Below are 15,797 nucleotides of genomic sequence, written 5' to 3' on the forward strand. Positions count from 1 at the left end.
GGACCTACTCCTGCTGAGGTCAATGGCAGAAGTCCACTGATGCCAGTGGAGCAGGATTAGGTCTATGAAAAAATATGAATGTGTTGATCAAACACTCCACTTCTGACTCAACTGAAAAACGATATGAGGGCAGAGCCTTGAAGTACCACAGAGGGGCAAAAAATTGTACACTCCAACTTGTATTCAGTTTTGATTTGTATTTAGTTTTTGTATGAATTTGGTCTGATACACCTGAAAAATCAGGAAGAAAACGTTTGTTGTGTAACAGGGTGGCCCTTTAAGGATGGTGAAGGAACCCTCTAGGGATCAGCCCTACTCCATGCCAGGGTTTTTCTTCTAAGAAATAAATGATGTACGGGAGTACAGTCACTGGGGGTGAGAAAGTGGTCTTGGAAAGTTAACATGGAGTTTGAGGAAAATCTAAACTACTAACTCTGGTTTAGGGCCCAAGAACAGAGCTCTGAGTAGGGTGAGCTGGAACTCTGGTCTCCACTCATGTTAGGCCTGGTTTACACCTAAAAATTACATTACCCTAGTTACATCACTGAGGGCTGTGAAAAACTTCACACCCTGTGCAATGCAGGTAGGTCAACCTAACCCCTGCAGCTAAGTCGATGGAAGAATTCTTCTGTCAACCTAACTACCACCTCAAGGAGAGGTGGATTAACTACACTGATAAAAAAACTCCTTTCATCAATGTAGGAAGGGTCAGCACTGGAGCTATGCTGCTGTAGGGTAGACATACCCTCAGTGCTTAATTTGTGCTGGGGCTGAGCCTGGGCATCTCTAGGCTTGGCAGTTCATAGCCTAGTACCTCTAGGCTTGCCAGTTCATAGCCCCGGCACCTCTGGACTTGCCACATCAGTTCTTTTATGTGTGTAGGAGATTCAAGCAGCAGCGCAACACTCTGCCTCCACTCACATGTCACAGCTGCCAGAGGAACATCCCTGAAATGTTGCACTGCTGCTAGTGTGATGCTTGAGCCCCGACACATCTTTCATTACAAATTAAGCACTGCATACCCTTAATGATGAGGGATCAGACTGACTCTGACTGGCTCCTAGTGGTTCCAACCACTCCATCTCTCTCTCTCTCTCTCTGAACCTGGGATATTTAGTGCACTAGAGCAGTCAGACTATAGTCCTAGCCTCAACAAGGCATGGTGGGAAAAATATAAAAACTGTTTTTTTTGCACAATCAGGGAGCTAGGCTGTGCTCACGGGCTCTCTGGAGAGGTAGGCAAGTAAGCATTATATTTTTTTGAAGAAAGTTCTTTGAAACCTTGGCTAGTTTTTCTTTTGACAGTCCTAGAGAAAGACTACAGGTAGAAGGGGGAGTAAGAGAAAAATCAAGTGTTTTTTAGTTTAGAAAGGTCTCTTTCATATATATGTGGTACAAGAAGTTAAACAATGAACCTAATAGAAATCGTTTCAATAGATTCAAATGCAAGTAATACTTACACAGTCTGATTCTTCTGCATGGACTTTTCCTTTTTTTTCAATCTATTTGTTAGCAAATGTATTTGCTTTTCAGTCTTTGGTATTTGTTTACTCTTTTGCTTCTTCTCCAGACAGTTTTTTATATTTTCAGCCCATTTTTCCACCTTTTTAATGTCGAATCTTTAAAATAGAATTTAAAAACTAGGTAACTTACTAGTAACTAGATTTCTCAAATACATTGCCTCTACGTATTGTAGAACACTGTTGTGCATGCATTCATGCAGGAATATCTTTGTGCCGTTTCCACTTCTTAATGTATAAAGATGGCCAACTATCCTGGCTGGAGTCATATATCTCAGTAAATGTGCAAAGCCATATTCTGAGCAAGATTCTAACGAGATGCAAGATCCTGCTACCCTGATTTCTTATCTGTCTTCCCAGAATTTAGATTCTGAAGCATACAGAGAGGAGGGAGGGCAGGTATGAATCTGTGAAAGAAACGTAGTTTTCTCCCCATGAAACTGCTGCTACAGAGCTGCACCCTTGGAATAACCAGAAAAAGTAATGCACTACACCTTCATGAAATGGGTGTCTGATATAGCTTCCTAATCAAGAGATGAGTGCTGGGTGAAGGTAAAGGTATCTATCAAACTTTGTGTAGCCACGCTACACATTTCAGCATTGGGTATGTTGTGAAGGATCATGCACAATCTCAGGAAACAAAAGAAAAAAGAGGAAAGTGTAAGGAAACATATCCTCCATAGAGAGTAAAAGGCTTCTAAAAGAACTTCCCAATCAGGCCAACATCCGCAAAAAAATTTAAATAAAAATGGGGATCTTCCGGTTGCTAAAGTTTTAGAATCGCTGCTATAGAGAATTATTGCTCCTTAGCAATCCCAAGCTCCTCTTCCTGTTCCTCCCTCTATATAATTAGACTTTCCCTCATTAGTCATCATATTTATTGGCATTTCCTTCCATAACTGATATTTCTCACAGCTGAGCTGGGGCATGACTAGTTTGTCTGTCTGCAGACAGGGAGGATTCTCAGCCCTTTCCTTCCAATGTTTTGTGGGGGGTTTGTAGACCCCCATCACAGAAGCCATGTGTCCAGACAGCAATGCCAAGGTATGACCCCAAACTGAAAGTACTGATACTAGTAGTGATGGAGCTGAAAGCTGCTGCTCCAGGAATGCACACAAGGACACTGGATCTCTATGGCTGAGCCTTTAGATTCAAGGACCTCTTCATTATTATATTATTATATTATTATATTATTATTATTATTTTATTCTTTTTCCTGTGCTTCAGAACTGATAAGGCAGATGCATATTTGATTCACATTATCTGAGGCAACAGATCAGAAAACCAACAAAGCACTGAAGCCAAAGTCAAGGCTTTGTGAATGAAAGTCAAGACCATTCCTGTTTTAAGAGAACTTTTGCCATCTGTCTTATTCATCCTGACTGTGAAGAGTGAACAATGCCATGGTCAAAGTGTTCAGATAGGGTGATGAGTATAGTTTAATAATGATGTGAGAGAAAAGGAACAGGCTGGGCACTTTTTGTCAGTGCCCTTTTTCCCCACACCAACATACACCTTATCCAAGAGAGAGATCCTGTGAGGATGTGAGCTGAATTTACAATCTGACTTGTCATTAGCCATCTTGACTCAAAATGAGTGCTTAGGAAGACAGCAGAAGCAACAACATATCTTCTCCTTTTAATATTTTGAAATAGCTAAACCAAAATCCAAATAGAGAAGAGTTGGAGCTTGAAAAGGATAATGGTAGAAATCTAGTTAAAACCACTACGTTTAGAGATTTGGTTGCAGGTACAAAAAAAAAAAATCCCCAAGAACTGGATATATGCAGGAACTCACACATCTATAAAGCTTCTAAGTACAATATTGCATAGGCTATGAGGTTTACTGACCCATTTAGACTAACTACTTTTTAACATAACATAGTGTCTCAGGCCATCTAAGAAAGGGAATCTGTGGAAATAGTTTCATGAATGTAAACAATATTTTAATTAAAAAATACATTTAATAAATAACAATGACCTTTTCTTCAAATTATCAGTTTTGAGAATTTACAGTGGAAGGTGTACTGGATCTTCATATTAGCCAAGGAGAGCTGCTTTTTGTTTTTTGTTTGTTTTTATTTTAATTTTACAAACAACTGACAGCCCACAACTCTGTACTTATTGTTAGCTGCAACAAGCATTCAGAGCTCTTCCTTACACTGTAAAAAGTGACCCTTTAAACACTCCAGCCACACCCAACAACTTGTCATAAGAACAGAAGCTTCTCCACACAGTTAGGTACAATATCATGCTATTCACTTACACATGTGATGGACTTGTGGCAAAAGGGTTAAAGAGTGATTATTTTTAAAGCCTAAAATATTTCAGATTTAATGGGAGAACTATTCTATGCCAGTTACATGTTTCATAATATTGCTATACCTTGGTAGATTCCTTAGATTCATGACATTTTCTTTGATTATCATAGAAATGTAGGTCTGGAAGGGACCTCAATATGTCACCTAGTCTAGTCACCTGCACTGAGGCAGGAATATGTATTATCTAGACCAGGGGTGGGCAAACGTTTTGGCCCGAGGGCCACATCGGGGTTGCGCAACTGTATGGAGGGCTGGGTAGGGAAGGCTGTGCCTCCCCAAACAGCCTGGCCCCCACCCCCATCTGCCCCCTCCCACTTCCCACCTCCTGACTGCCCCTCTCAGAACCCCCAACTCATCCAACCCCCCTGCTCCTTGTCCCCTGACTGCCCCCTCCCGGGACCCCTGCACCCTATCCAACCCCCCTGCTCCCTGTCCCCTGACTGCCCCAACCCCTATCCACACCCCCGCCCCTTGACAGCCCCCCCCAGGACTCCCATCCCCTATCCAACTGCCCTCTGCTCCTTGTCCCCTAACCACCCCCTCCCAGGACTCCCCGCCCCAACTCCCCCCGGGATCCCACCCCCTTATCCAACCCCCCCGCTCCCTGTCCCCCGACTGCCCTCCCAACCCTTATCTACATCCCCGCCCCCTGACAGGCCCCCCGAGACTCCCACTCCCAACCCTCCCTGTTCCCCATCCCCTGATCGCCCCCCCCCGAATCTCCGCCCCATCCAACCACCCCCTCCTCCCTGACTGCCCCCCAGGACCTCCCACTCCCTTACCAGCAGCAGGAGCTCGCAGCCGCAACACCCGGCCAGAGCCAGCTGTGCTCCCCATGCTGCCCAGCTGGAGCGGCGGTCCAGAGCGTGGCGGCATGACAGTGGGGGAGGGGCTGGGGACTAGGCTCCCAGGCCGGGAGCTCAGGGGCCGGGCAGGATGGTCCCGCGGGCCGTAGTTTGCCCACATCTGATCTAGACCATCCCTGACAGGTGTTTGTCTAACCTGTTCTTAAAAACCTCCAACCTCCAGAGATCCCACAACCTCCCTAGATAATTTGTTCAAGTGCTTAACTACCTTGACAGTTAGGAAGTTTTTCCTAATGTCTAACCTAAATCTCCCTTCCTGCAATTTAAGCCCATGTGCAATATTTCATGCAATATTATGTGCAATATTTCTCTACTATATAAATTGTAACTTTTTTTATTGCATTTGTGTGACTTACAGAAAAAACAATGCAGGCAGTTTATCCATCTGTCTTAGTTTTTCAACAAAACATGGGAAATTGTCCTTCATGTCTTTTTCTGAACAATAGGAAGGTTGGGGTTTGAGTAACTTCAGCACCCTGTTAGCCTAGAAACAGAGATAATGATTAGATGAAGAGTACGCAAGGTTCATTCTGGAGTACCTTTTTAATAAGGCTGCAGGTTTTTGTTATATAAAATGATTATCAGTTCTAGCCTGACTACAACCTTGACTTTGGTAAGTAACAGGATTACACTGCATCTCAAGATGTTGTAGGTGGGATAACAGACTGCTTAGCACAAAATTTCTGTTTGTTAAAAGAACAGGTTTTGAAATTTTTAAATATTTTTAAAAGAGAACCAGAAGGCAGGAGGAAGATAAGCAATTTTGCAAATTAATAATCAAAAGCACCTTAGAAACCACAGATACAAGTACAATTTGTACTAATCTTTTATTGTACAGACCTTGTCAACAAAGTAATTAGAGCAATACTCATTAAAATGGACAAAGTTATAACTAACTCTCAAATCTACCAAGTACTACACAGAGACTGTGGTGTTCTACTCTACTATGTTATATATTTTCCTGAGATTTTGCCAATAAGTCTCTTGATAACCATGTTTAGTGTTAATGTAAACCCTGAGATTTTTCTAAAGCCTAGAAGACCATCAAGATCATCATTCATCAATATATCTGCAAAGTCTAGTCCATAACTTGTCAGACACTCAGATTAAGGTCAAGTCGTCAAGTTCAGGAAAACCTAAGTAATATGGTATTTGGAGATCAAAAACCTAAAAAGTTCCAAAAATATTCATAATTTTTACAACGCTTGAACTAAAATCTGCTTTTAAAAATGACATGCATTAACTCTCTAACTGAAGGAATTATAATTGCTTTGTATTAAATCTAGCTTTCTAGTCATACTTGAGAAGAATGTCACATAACTTGATCATTTGTAGTTACCTTCATTCTGTTGTCATGTACAATCCAATTTTTTAGCTCTTCCTTCAATTCTTCTTCATATTTTCTTGCATCTGCTTTTGTGATTACTATTTTATTTTTAAAATGTGTAAACTTCTCAGGATCTAGCTCCTTAAAAACAGGTAACAGAAAAACTATGTTGTTACAAAATATAGTTGTATATATTCAGACAATGTCATCTGGCAAACATGCAACGGCCTCTTACAAACAACTGCTCAGACTAGTTGTGAAAATATATAAGTGATGAGTGCTTACGTCAGCTCTTGGCCAGTTTTCCCAGACTTGTACCATGGAGTCATACAGTAAAATACTTTCTCGCGGAGAAAAAGCCATGTCTGAAGGGAAGCCATATTTATCTATCTGTAATACCAGAAAAAGGAAAGCAGAGAGGATTTATGGTTTGTGTGTGTGTATGTAGGGGAGGGTCCCTCTTCATCTTCTCTTCAGTGGACAACTGTTTCCCATCTTGTTCTACATTGCCCTTTCTTAGGTTCTTGGGTTGCAGTAGCCATTCTTGAGAGATAGAAAGACAGGATAGAATTTGTCTTTGAACATGAATGCTGCAAAAATGACACAACATGATTCCTTCTACAGGAGCTCAATCCCTGTTTCTGCATCACCCCTGCCTTTTTTTAACCTGGGCAGGGAAATTGGTTTCCTTGTAAGATGTCATGAAAGTATGTTTTCTTAATTTTATGGTTCATTTCAAAAATTGTTTTGTTTATTATACCATTAAACTTACATGGTCCACAGTTAGGGCAGCACATGGGTGATAGTGATGAATTTTGAAGTCATTGTCCTCTAGGGAACACACATATTTTTCCAAATCATTGTATCTCTCTCCATAAAGCACTGTAAACAGAATAATACGTTTCTAAATCTAAAGCAAGTTACCTGATAATAGTTTAAAACTAAAACCAAAAGGCCACCATTTTCAAACTTGAGTACCTAAACTTACGCATCTAAGCAAATGGTCTTATTGTCAAAGAAAATGGATGTTTCACATTAGGAAAAAAAAATAAAATAAAGCATTATATTTACTCAGTAAGATGTTTTGGGTTACTAATAGTTGCAGAGAGAACCTTCAGTTTACATTGAAGTCAGTGGTAGTTGTGGGTACTCAGAGCCTTTGAAAAATCTCATTTTATTAGACACTCACATTTGCTGATTTTCACCATATGCTTTTTAAAAATCAGATATAAAGGACTAATCTGGTTTTTTAAATGTTGCATTCTGATACATACCCAATTTAACTTTATATGATTTATTTACTGTCTTGATATTCTTTTGTGTTTTAGTTCCTTTCTTGGTAGTTGTAGAAGATCTAAGGCTTTCTTCTCTTACACTTTCAACATGTTGCCAGTACCTCTTTACTGACTGTAGCCACCTAAACAAAAAATAATGCATTTGCTGGAAAAGTAGTGCAATGTAACATACCTGCATAAACAATTCCTTTTTTGATATTCTAATAAACCAACCATTGTAAACTCTTCAAACTAGCAAAAGCAAACTGCAGACTTCTCTGATACTCTGGAAATACTATGAAAAAATCCCTTTTAGTAGAATAATACCAAGAATAAGAGAACAAAAGACATTGTGTCATTATGGAATACATTCTTCCCTTTTAAATTCCTCAGATGTGAGGAAAGCCTTGAATGTAGTAGAACTGATGCAATTTCACTCTGTTGGGTAGCAGGCAGTGGGAAGCCTGCAGCTAGGGTCTTAACTCCTAATATAGGCTAGTACCCCAGCTCTGTAGGGCCGCCCTATGCCCTGGCAGATGGGGTGTTGGCCAGATGAGTGGGGGAAGAGGAGGAGCTGGAGATCCACAAACATATAGATCCTCTAACTAAATGCCCCTAGAGCAACTAAGGTTATAATAGCAGCTGCAGAGTAGCTCTCGAGCTTCTACACGGTCTGCGATGTGGATTGTCTCCCTTGACCCAGATGGACCTCTTGGTTTATGCATTAGGTTCAAGGATTGACCCTTATATAAATGCAAGTCAGCTAAATCATCCCCTCCCATGACACAACCCACAGAATGTGGAAAGTTATTCCAGAAACTATATCCAGTGAACTGTGCTGAATTCCCTTCTTATTGTCTCCTGGTGAAAAACTCTGTGGGACTGCAGAGGGGGCAGGATATGCAGCCCAAGATCATGTAAATTGCTTGATAACAAGGTAGGGCCCTAAAGATGTGTGTTCAAAATACACAGAGATTAAAAAAAAGTAAAGCCATTCAAATCAAATAAGGCAACTCATTTTGCACTTTCAAGAAAATAAAGCATTATATTTACTCAGTAAGATGTTTTGGGTTACTAATAGTTGCAGAGAGAGCCAAAAATGGACATCGAATCATAACTAGAAGGTGCTCCCAAACTTCTGCTCCAATTTCACCACCAAGACAATGGACCTGTTATTAGACATAATATTCACTTTTAAAAATGGATGTTTCACATTAGAAAAAAAACCCTCAATTTTTTACTTTCTATACTGTACAGTAGATTTACAATATTTTCCCCACTGTCCTGCCAATTTTCCAAGTCCTAACAAAGTAAATTAGACTCTTCCAGCACACAGCTGGGGAAATAGCATCACATTGCACTTCCATAAAGTTCTCCGGGATAAATATTTACTATTTAGAGACAGGGTGTGATGCTGGCAAACCAGGTCAGATCGGGGCCATAGGCCAATTTGCTTGTGTATTGGTATAGATCAAAGTGAGTAATATACGTGTGTATTCAAATATTTAAACTTCATGAAAACTAATGTAATGTTACTTGTATTGTTTTCATTTATCTGTTCCTGTTATAATATAATGGCAAACATTTACATGGTGTATACCCTGTGATTAAATAACCCATCAAAGAAATCTTGTGAAATGCTAATGAAGGATTTAAGGGATTTGCTAATTCCAAAGCAAATGGCCATTGTGGTGATGACCTGAGGTCAGAGACTCAAAGTGGATTCCTCACTCATCTTTATCAAAGGAAAAGCCCATGTGGGTAGAAACACCGTCAGCTTGCTTTCTGTGTGAAGATATTATAAATATGGATTCAAAGAAAGATTCTTTACTCTGGACTGTTTGGATTCTAACAGGGCAGAATAACTGAATGAGAAGTCAGAGATCCCCAGAGTTCTTCTGGGTAGCCCCGAGAGGCTTTTGGGAAACTGGCAGATTACTGCATCTCTGCTACAATTTGCACTGACAAACTATGACGCACCTGCTAATATATTTTCTCAGCTTTAAGCTCTCAATACCTCTCATTTCCTTTTCTTAGCTAATAAACCTATAGTTAGTTTGCTAAGGAATTGGCTGCCAGAATTGTCTTTGGTGTCAGACCTGGAGTACCAATTGATTTGGGGTAAGTGGCTGGTCTACTGGGACTGGGAGAAACCTGATGCAGTGTGATTTTTGGTTAAAGTGACCATTATCACAAAGCCCAGTTTGTCTGGGTGGCAAGATAGACTGGAGAGTCTATGGGGGACTGTCTGTGACTCCATGGTAAGACTGGTATAGTGATCCAGGAATTCACATTTATTAGTGGTTTGGTGAAATCTGATTATAGAACATACCACTAGTTTTGGGTGTCTGCCCTTGTTTTCTGACAGTCTGCCCTGATGTAGACACTCACAGTTGTGAGCCACTCCAGACAGCATGAAACAGTGTGCTCCTGATTCCCCTATGAGTAGAACCCTAGTCCATGTGAAAGAAGATAGCTCAATATTGCACTTAAAAACATCCCCCATAATTGAATCACAAATGGCATTTGCTTTAGACATGAAGAGAAACAAATTCCAGTGCTTCAGACCAGCTGAGAATTGCCATGAACAGGAGACTTTAAAAAAATGAGTGAGGGTGATAGTACCAAAAGAAAAAGGTGCATGGACAGCTGACTAAGTGCCATTGGAAGAGGGAGTGGAGCTTGTTTAAAAAAAAATAGAATATGTGCATATAAACATGCCAAACTCACTTAGCTCCTGACATTTTAATTAAATGCCCTTTAATAATTCCAATAGAAGCAAAGAAGGACAGTAGAAATCTACCTCATCAAATATAACATATCTGATCCTTTTGGCCCATTGCTGGCGGTGAGGTGACAGCAGCAGGATTTCTAAGCATTGAGGCACCGTCACTAGTACCTGAAAAAATGTTTGCAGCCCATTAGTTTGAAACCTGCTGACAAATGACATTATTATAAGACATAGTTTTTATAATGTAAATAAACATTTTTTATTTTCAGTGAATAACAACTAGAGGTGGCTGATTCCTCAAAGGTTCAGAATCTGGATATGTCCAAGATAAGCATCCAAAATTCCAGATAATCTAAATATTAGCCGAACTAGTCAAACCATTATAAACCCTATTCACTTTCTTCTTAAGTTCTTCTTCTAATAGATTTCTCACCAAAAAAGAGAATACTCACCCTGCTGCAGGGGTAACTTAACACTTAGGGGCCAAAAAGCTCCAGATTGCAGAGTACACAGTCTCACAGTACAAATCGCCATTCTTGAACACTATATTAATCTTCTCTAATAAGAACCAAAATTCAATTACCCTTTTGTGCCAGGAATGAATTACTATGTTTAGAAAGTAAGCTAACCTGATGATGACACTTAATGCACTTATATTTTAAATGCAAGATGTAGATTTAGTTTAGAAAATAGTTCAAGATCCCAGAGATTGCAGCTAGTAGGAGGAGATCCATAGACAGCCAAAGCAGGGTTGGCTGTAGTGCAGGGAGGAGGTAAAATGGGGCCCAGCTGGTGCCACCTCTTACCCCAGTACCCTCCTAGATCCAGAACTGTGCAGGGGAGACACACACACCCATTTTGGGAAATTAGGGCCCAGGTGCCACCTTGCCTTCCCCTGGGGGAAAAACTGCAGAGAGGAACCCATCAGAGACTCCAGTTGGTAGGAGCAGCTGCAGAAATAGCAGTACTAAATTAAGCTGCTTATCTGCTTTACTCCTTGAGAGAGAGATGAAATTGAGAACATACTTGTTAAAAAAAAGGGCGGCATGGTTTTCAAGATCCTTAACTTCAGTGTATATTATTACCCACTGATCTAGAAAACTGGCAAGTAAGCAAACCAGTTTGTTGTACACACAAAATCTATCATCTCTATTGGAACTTCATGTAAAATGAAGTGAGATTCAAACATCAGGAAAGGTCTGTTCGTGAAGATTTCTACAATATTAGATTTTTCTTCTGTTATATTCTGATGTGTTTGGAAGTTCATAGTTTAAAAAACAGTACCATGATGAACTTTCTGAGATGCAGTCTACCAGAAGTTCAAACTTTGTTATTTAAATAAAGAAATGTATCATATAATAACAAATCTGAAATAACAGAGTATACCTGACAGTTCAGAGCGTCATGGCGGTAATCTCTCGTGAAAACACCACATACTACCATGCCATCGGGCAGTGTTTTGTTAAATCGATTATAAACAGTCGCCCACACTTGGTTAACAAGAGCCTGATTATTAAAGAAAAGCAACACATCAGTAACACGTCAATAAAATTTAGACAGCTAAGAAAATAAAAATATAAATAGATAAGCTATTTCACCATTATATTACTCCAATTTTATACCAGTGTAAATACATTAAAGTCAATCCTGAATGCAAATTACAGTGAATATTTATTACCAAGTTTTATAATAGACGCAGACACAGCATGTGCTATAAAACTGCTAACATCATACTAAAAATAGTGTCAGGTGTAAGAAGACAAGACAATATCAAATAAGCTAAATTCTTCTGTCCTTACTTAGGCAAAGAGTTACTGATTTCAACATTGAATAGAAGCTTAAGGTTTTAATTCACTTGGGCCAGATCCTCAGGATCCTCAGGAGGTATAAATCACTAACTCCAGCAAAGTCAATGTAGTTGAGGTTTTGAGGATTTGACTGAAATATGTTTTATTTTGCTGTAAATCACTTTTCATTAAACTATGCCTTCTACGCATTTAAGCCATACCTTTGTTGGAGCAACATACACAACCACCCCCTCGTTACTTTCTTTCAGGATTTTCTCCATGCAGTAGTAGGAGGCATATGTTTTCCCTGATGAGGTAGGGGCTACAATCACTGCAGATTCATTATTATCTACAATGTCAAGAAGGTCTCGCTGCAGATAAATAGTGACATGGATTGTATGTCAAGACAATATATTTTTTGTACAGTTCAAGATGTTATGATACAACTAAACCCATTTCAGTTCACCAGCACACAATCATCTTTTCTCTTTACCACTGCATAATTCTATGCTGCCCTGCTATAGAAAAAACATTTCACTCCAGTGCCTTCTTCCCTAAGGCCATGCTTCCACATAGACCTCTGTCTCATCCCAATAGGGGCCTTCTCCTCCTGAACAAACTCCACCTACTCCATACCCAAAGAGTCTTGTGGAGAGAGAACAGAATAGGACTTAGAACTACAGGCAAGGAGCATATGGTCATGTCTTGCTGGCTCAGTGCTTCTCAGTAGTGGACCTTCTTTGGGTGCATGGATAGACTAGTGAAAAAGTTGGAGTAGCATGCTCGTTGCTGTTGTGACTTCCTCTCCAGACAGTGGGATTCTGGAATGTCAGTCTTGCCTCAGGTGGCTTGTGGTCCCAAAAGGAGAGGCTTCTTGGCCTTACTATTGATTCTTATGGGGTATGAAGTTTGCTTGCTCTGCCTTACGGCACCTCTCTCCAAAGCTTTGGAAAATCAGATGGAAGGCTGACTTTGGAGCCCTCCAACTCAGTCCAGTTAAGTTTGAATTAGGTCACATTAATGAGCATCAACTTGGAAAAAAAATCCTGGTAAGCCAGCAATTTAAAAAATATTATTTATTTTCCATAGCATAGGGACTGTTAGTCTATGACCCCCAAAAACATAAAACATCCAGACAAGGAAGCTGATGTGATCTTATCTGGGTCAAATTTTTTAAGACCCTATGTCACCAGTTTATGGAAAATTCAATGTAAAACCCCAATACACATAAATAATAGGTAAAACCCTGTCACAAAAAAGCAAACAAACAATACAACATTCATTCATCAGCAAATCAAAAATAAACTCAGACTTATGGATACATTTCATCATCTCCACTTTCTCCTCTACTAATCTACAAACAGACAAGGCAATTACAATAAACTTTCCTTTTCTAGAACTGGACTAGAGATCAGACAGTTTATTCTGAAATCTAAATCTGGATTTTAAAAAGTTACTTGAAAGCTAATCAAGAAGAAAACTATTTCAAATATGAAAGTTTATATTTTATAGAAGGTCTGTATACTTATATAAGCTATTGTCCTACCACAACCCTCTCACCCACTGTAGGTGAAAATGGAGGTTCCTGAAAATTAAGTTCCCCAAATCAGCTTTTCAAAGAGGCTGTGAACAGCTGTAGAATTTTTCTGTTATATTTTAATATTGGCTCTTCTAACAACGATTACCTATGAAAACAGTAGGTCAAATTTCACAGTATACGGTATTACCTGCCATGTATCTGGAATAAAATGCTGGATCCTGGGATCTCGATCTGTTCTCTCTTCTCGTAACAGGCAATGACCCATGTATTGTAGCTGAAACCGAGCTGCTCCCATGCCAACAGCATAATTAGAAATCTTTGCCTTCTTCTCTTTTCTGTCATCCTCTGGAATCTGTAAAAATTTAGAATTTTTGATGCAGCTTGTTTGTTTATATTATCATAATTAATTTTTTTCACTTCGCAGTGAAGTAGCAATATTATATCTAGTTATTTATTTCCAACAATAAAGAAAAGGATTTATTTAAAATATGTTAGGTTTTCTTGTTCCAATTAAGCATCAAATTATTATGGTCTCACAATAGCAAGAAGTTAAGAAATCTGCAGGTGATGGCAGGATCAGGACCTTAAACAGTTGCATTAAGAAGCCTTGAAACTCCTTTGGCCATCGTTTGGTGTTGATGGTAACGAAGAGTTCAGGAGGTGGTAAAAATAGTGCTGAATGCAAGAGGCATGCAGCACCACACAGGATCAGGTCATTACTCAGACAACTGCAATACATGGGATAAGTCTAGGTGTAGCAGTGATGTTCTAGATATTATAACATGGAACCAAGGTTAAATAATTTAAATTATAATAGTTTCTAAATTTTGTTTTAAAGATTTAACGTATTCATTATAAAATGTCCCCCCCCCCCTTCTTACTCCTCCTTTTCTAGCCTTTAGTTTTATTACAGAGGGAGCCTGTAGCAAGTCCTATATTTAGGTGGCCTAACACTTCCCTTTATAAAAGATTCTTGTGACCGTTTCTTTGAGAATCTCTAACACCTGCATTGTTTGCAGTAGGCTTTGATATTATTATACAGAGGGTGAGCTATCAAAGAGAAAAAGTGCCTTTTCTTGCCCATTAAATTTCATTAATCTTTTACTGAGATATCTGTTAAAAATCACCATTTCCCTTTTCTCATTTTTGTTCCTCAGGAAAATGTTGTGAGCCTGCCAGAATAATAACTAAACATGAACGTTCTAAGGTGGGGCAGCCACTAAAGTATCTGAGTGCTGCTGGAGCAGCTGTTGGAGATGAAGAGAGCCAGGCTGCACTGCTCCTTCCAGACCTAGCATGTAGCTCTCCTACATACCATCTGGTAGGGAATGTAGGGGGAGAGGAAACACCAAACTGAGCTCTCCTCACCTATAGTCCCTAGTCCTTTAGCCCCCTAGTCCTAGCCCCTCTTGCAGTCCATCCTCTCTGAAGGTAGGAACTGGGGCAAGAGCTTCTCCCACTCCTGGGTAGAGGAGGGAATGAGAGAGAGAAAGATATCAAGCCGAGCTCCCACCATGATCACTCCTGGAACCAGCGATCCAACCTCCCTCTAAGATAACTGCCTTCTCCAACTGCCAGCTAATGTTGTTATTCCTGTAGGTTAGGTGATAAAAGTATGCTGCAATGCTGAAAGTTCAGAGTGTGAACTGATGATGCACAATGGTGTGCTTGTTCCAGTTGCACATAATTGAATTTGTTCTTACCTTTTTCTTTAAAAACACACTTAGGAAATAATATTTAAAAAATCAAACTGTGTTAAAACAACGTTATGCAGGTGGCAAAATAGCACTTGAAAGTTAAGAAATTACAGATTTACAGTTGCCTGTGCCATCTTAATTTGGCCCTATTGTTCATATATTGCACAATGCAGCCTCTACATGATCACACATTTTTTTCCCACGGGGCCTCTGCCTTACTTAATTGCACAAGATGTACATACAATGGGGCAGAAATAAAATTGCATGGGCAATCATAAATCTCGTATCTCCTACATTTCAAGTGCTTGACTTTGCAAACTAAATAATTTTCTTTTAACATAGTTTTTTTGTATGCAATTGTAGATATTTTGAAAAAAAATAATAATACAAATCGTATGACAAAAACTATAGGGAGATTAAGTTATATGCATGTAGAATAGTACAGTTGTTATACAGACATTACCTGGGAAGATTCTAAAGTACATGCTAAATTGTCAAATCCAAAGTATCTAAGACATCTGACAATCTTTTGATAATCTGTTTTCTCCATTAAATCTTTATATTTTTCCAGCAAGGAATGGATTCTTCTCATTACTTCAACAGCTGCATTTATATCTTTCAGTCTCTTTCCTTGAAAAACAAAATATTCAGCTATATTGATAATCTCATTAAGTATTTTATATTTTAAAAATATTTTTTGTTCATTTGAGAAGTGGCAGAACTCTCCACACAAGG

The 15,797-nt window shown here is 39.4% G+C and overlaps 1 protein-coding gene across 1 annotated transcript in view; it reads right to left on the reverse strand.

Moving 5' to 3' along the window:
• DDX60 (DExD/H-box helicase 60) overlaps positions 1-15,797 on the reverse strand; it is a 71,851-nt gene that overhangs the window by 22,040 nt on the left and 34,014 nt on the right. The window contains exons 14-25 of the mRNA XM_026648151.1: positions 15,526-15,692; positions 13,553-13,717; positions 12,047-12,196; positions 11,425-11,544; positions 10,111-10,206; positions 8,361-8,476; positions 7,308-7,450; positions 6,806-6,915; positions 6,319-6,423; positions 6,046-6,174; positions 5,063-5,190; positions 1,461-1,619 (exon numbers count right to left, since the gene is read on the reverse strand). Of these exons, the coding sequence (XP_026503936.1) occupies positions 1,461-1,619; positions 5,063-5,190; positions 6,046-6,174; positions 6,319-6,423; positions 6,806-6,915; positions 7,308-7,450; positions 8,361-8,476; positions 10,111-10,206; positions 11,425-11,544; positions 12,047-12,196; positions 13,553-13,717; positions 15,526-15,692 (1,588 nt within the window). The remainder of the gene's footprint in view (positions 1-1,460; positions 1,620-5,062; positions 5,191-6,045; positions 6,175-6,318; positions 6,424-6,805; positions 6,916-7,307; positions 7,451-8,360; positions 8,477-10,110; positions 10,207-11,424; positions 11,545-12,046; positions 12,197-13,552; positions 13,718-15,525; positions 15,693-15,797) is intronic.

The sequence above is a fragment of the Terrapene carolina genome, unplaced genomic scaffold (assembly GCF_002925995.2).
Source record: "Terrapene carolina triunguis isolate 2854851 unplaced genomic scaffold, T_m_triunguis-2.0 Scaffold66, whole genome shotgun sequence".
NCBI classification, from domain to species: Eukaryota; Metazoa; Chordata; order Testudines; family Emydidae; genus Terrapene; species Terrapene triunguis.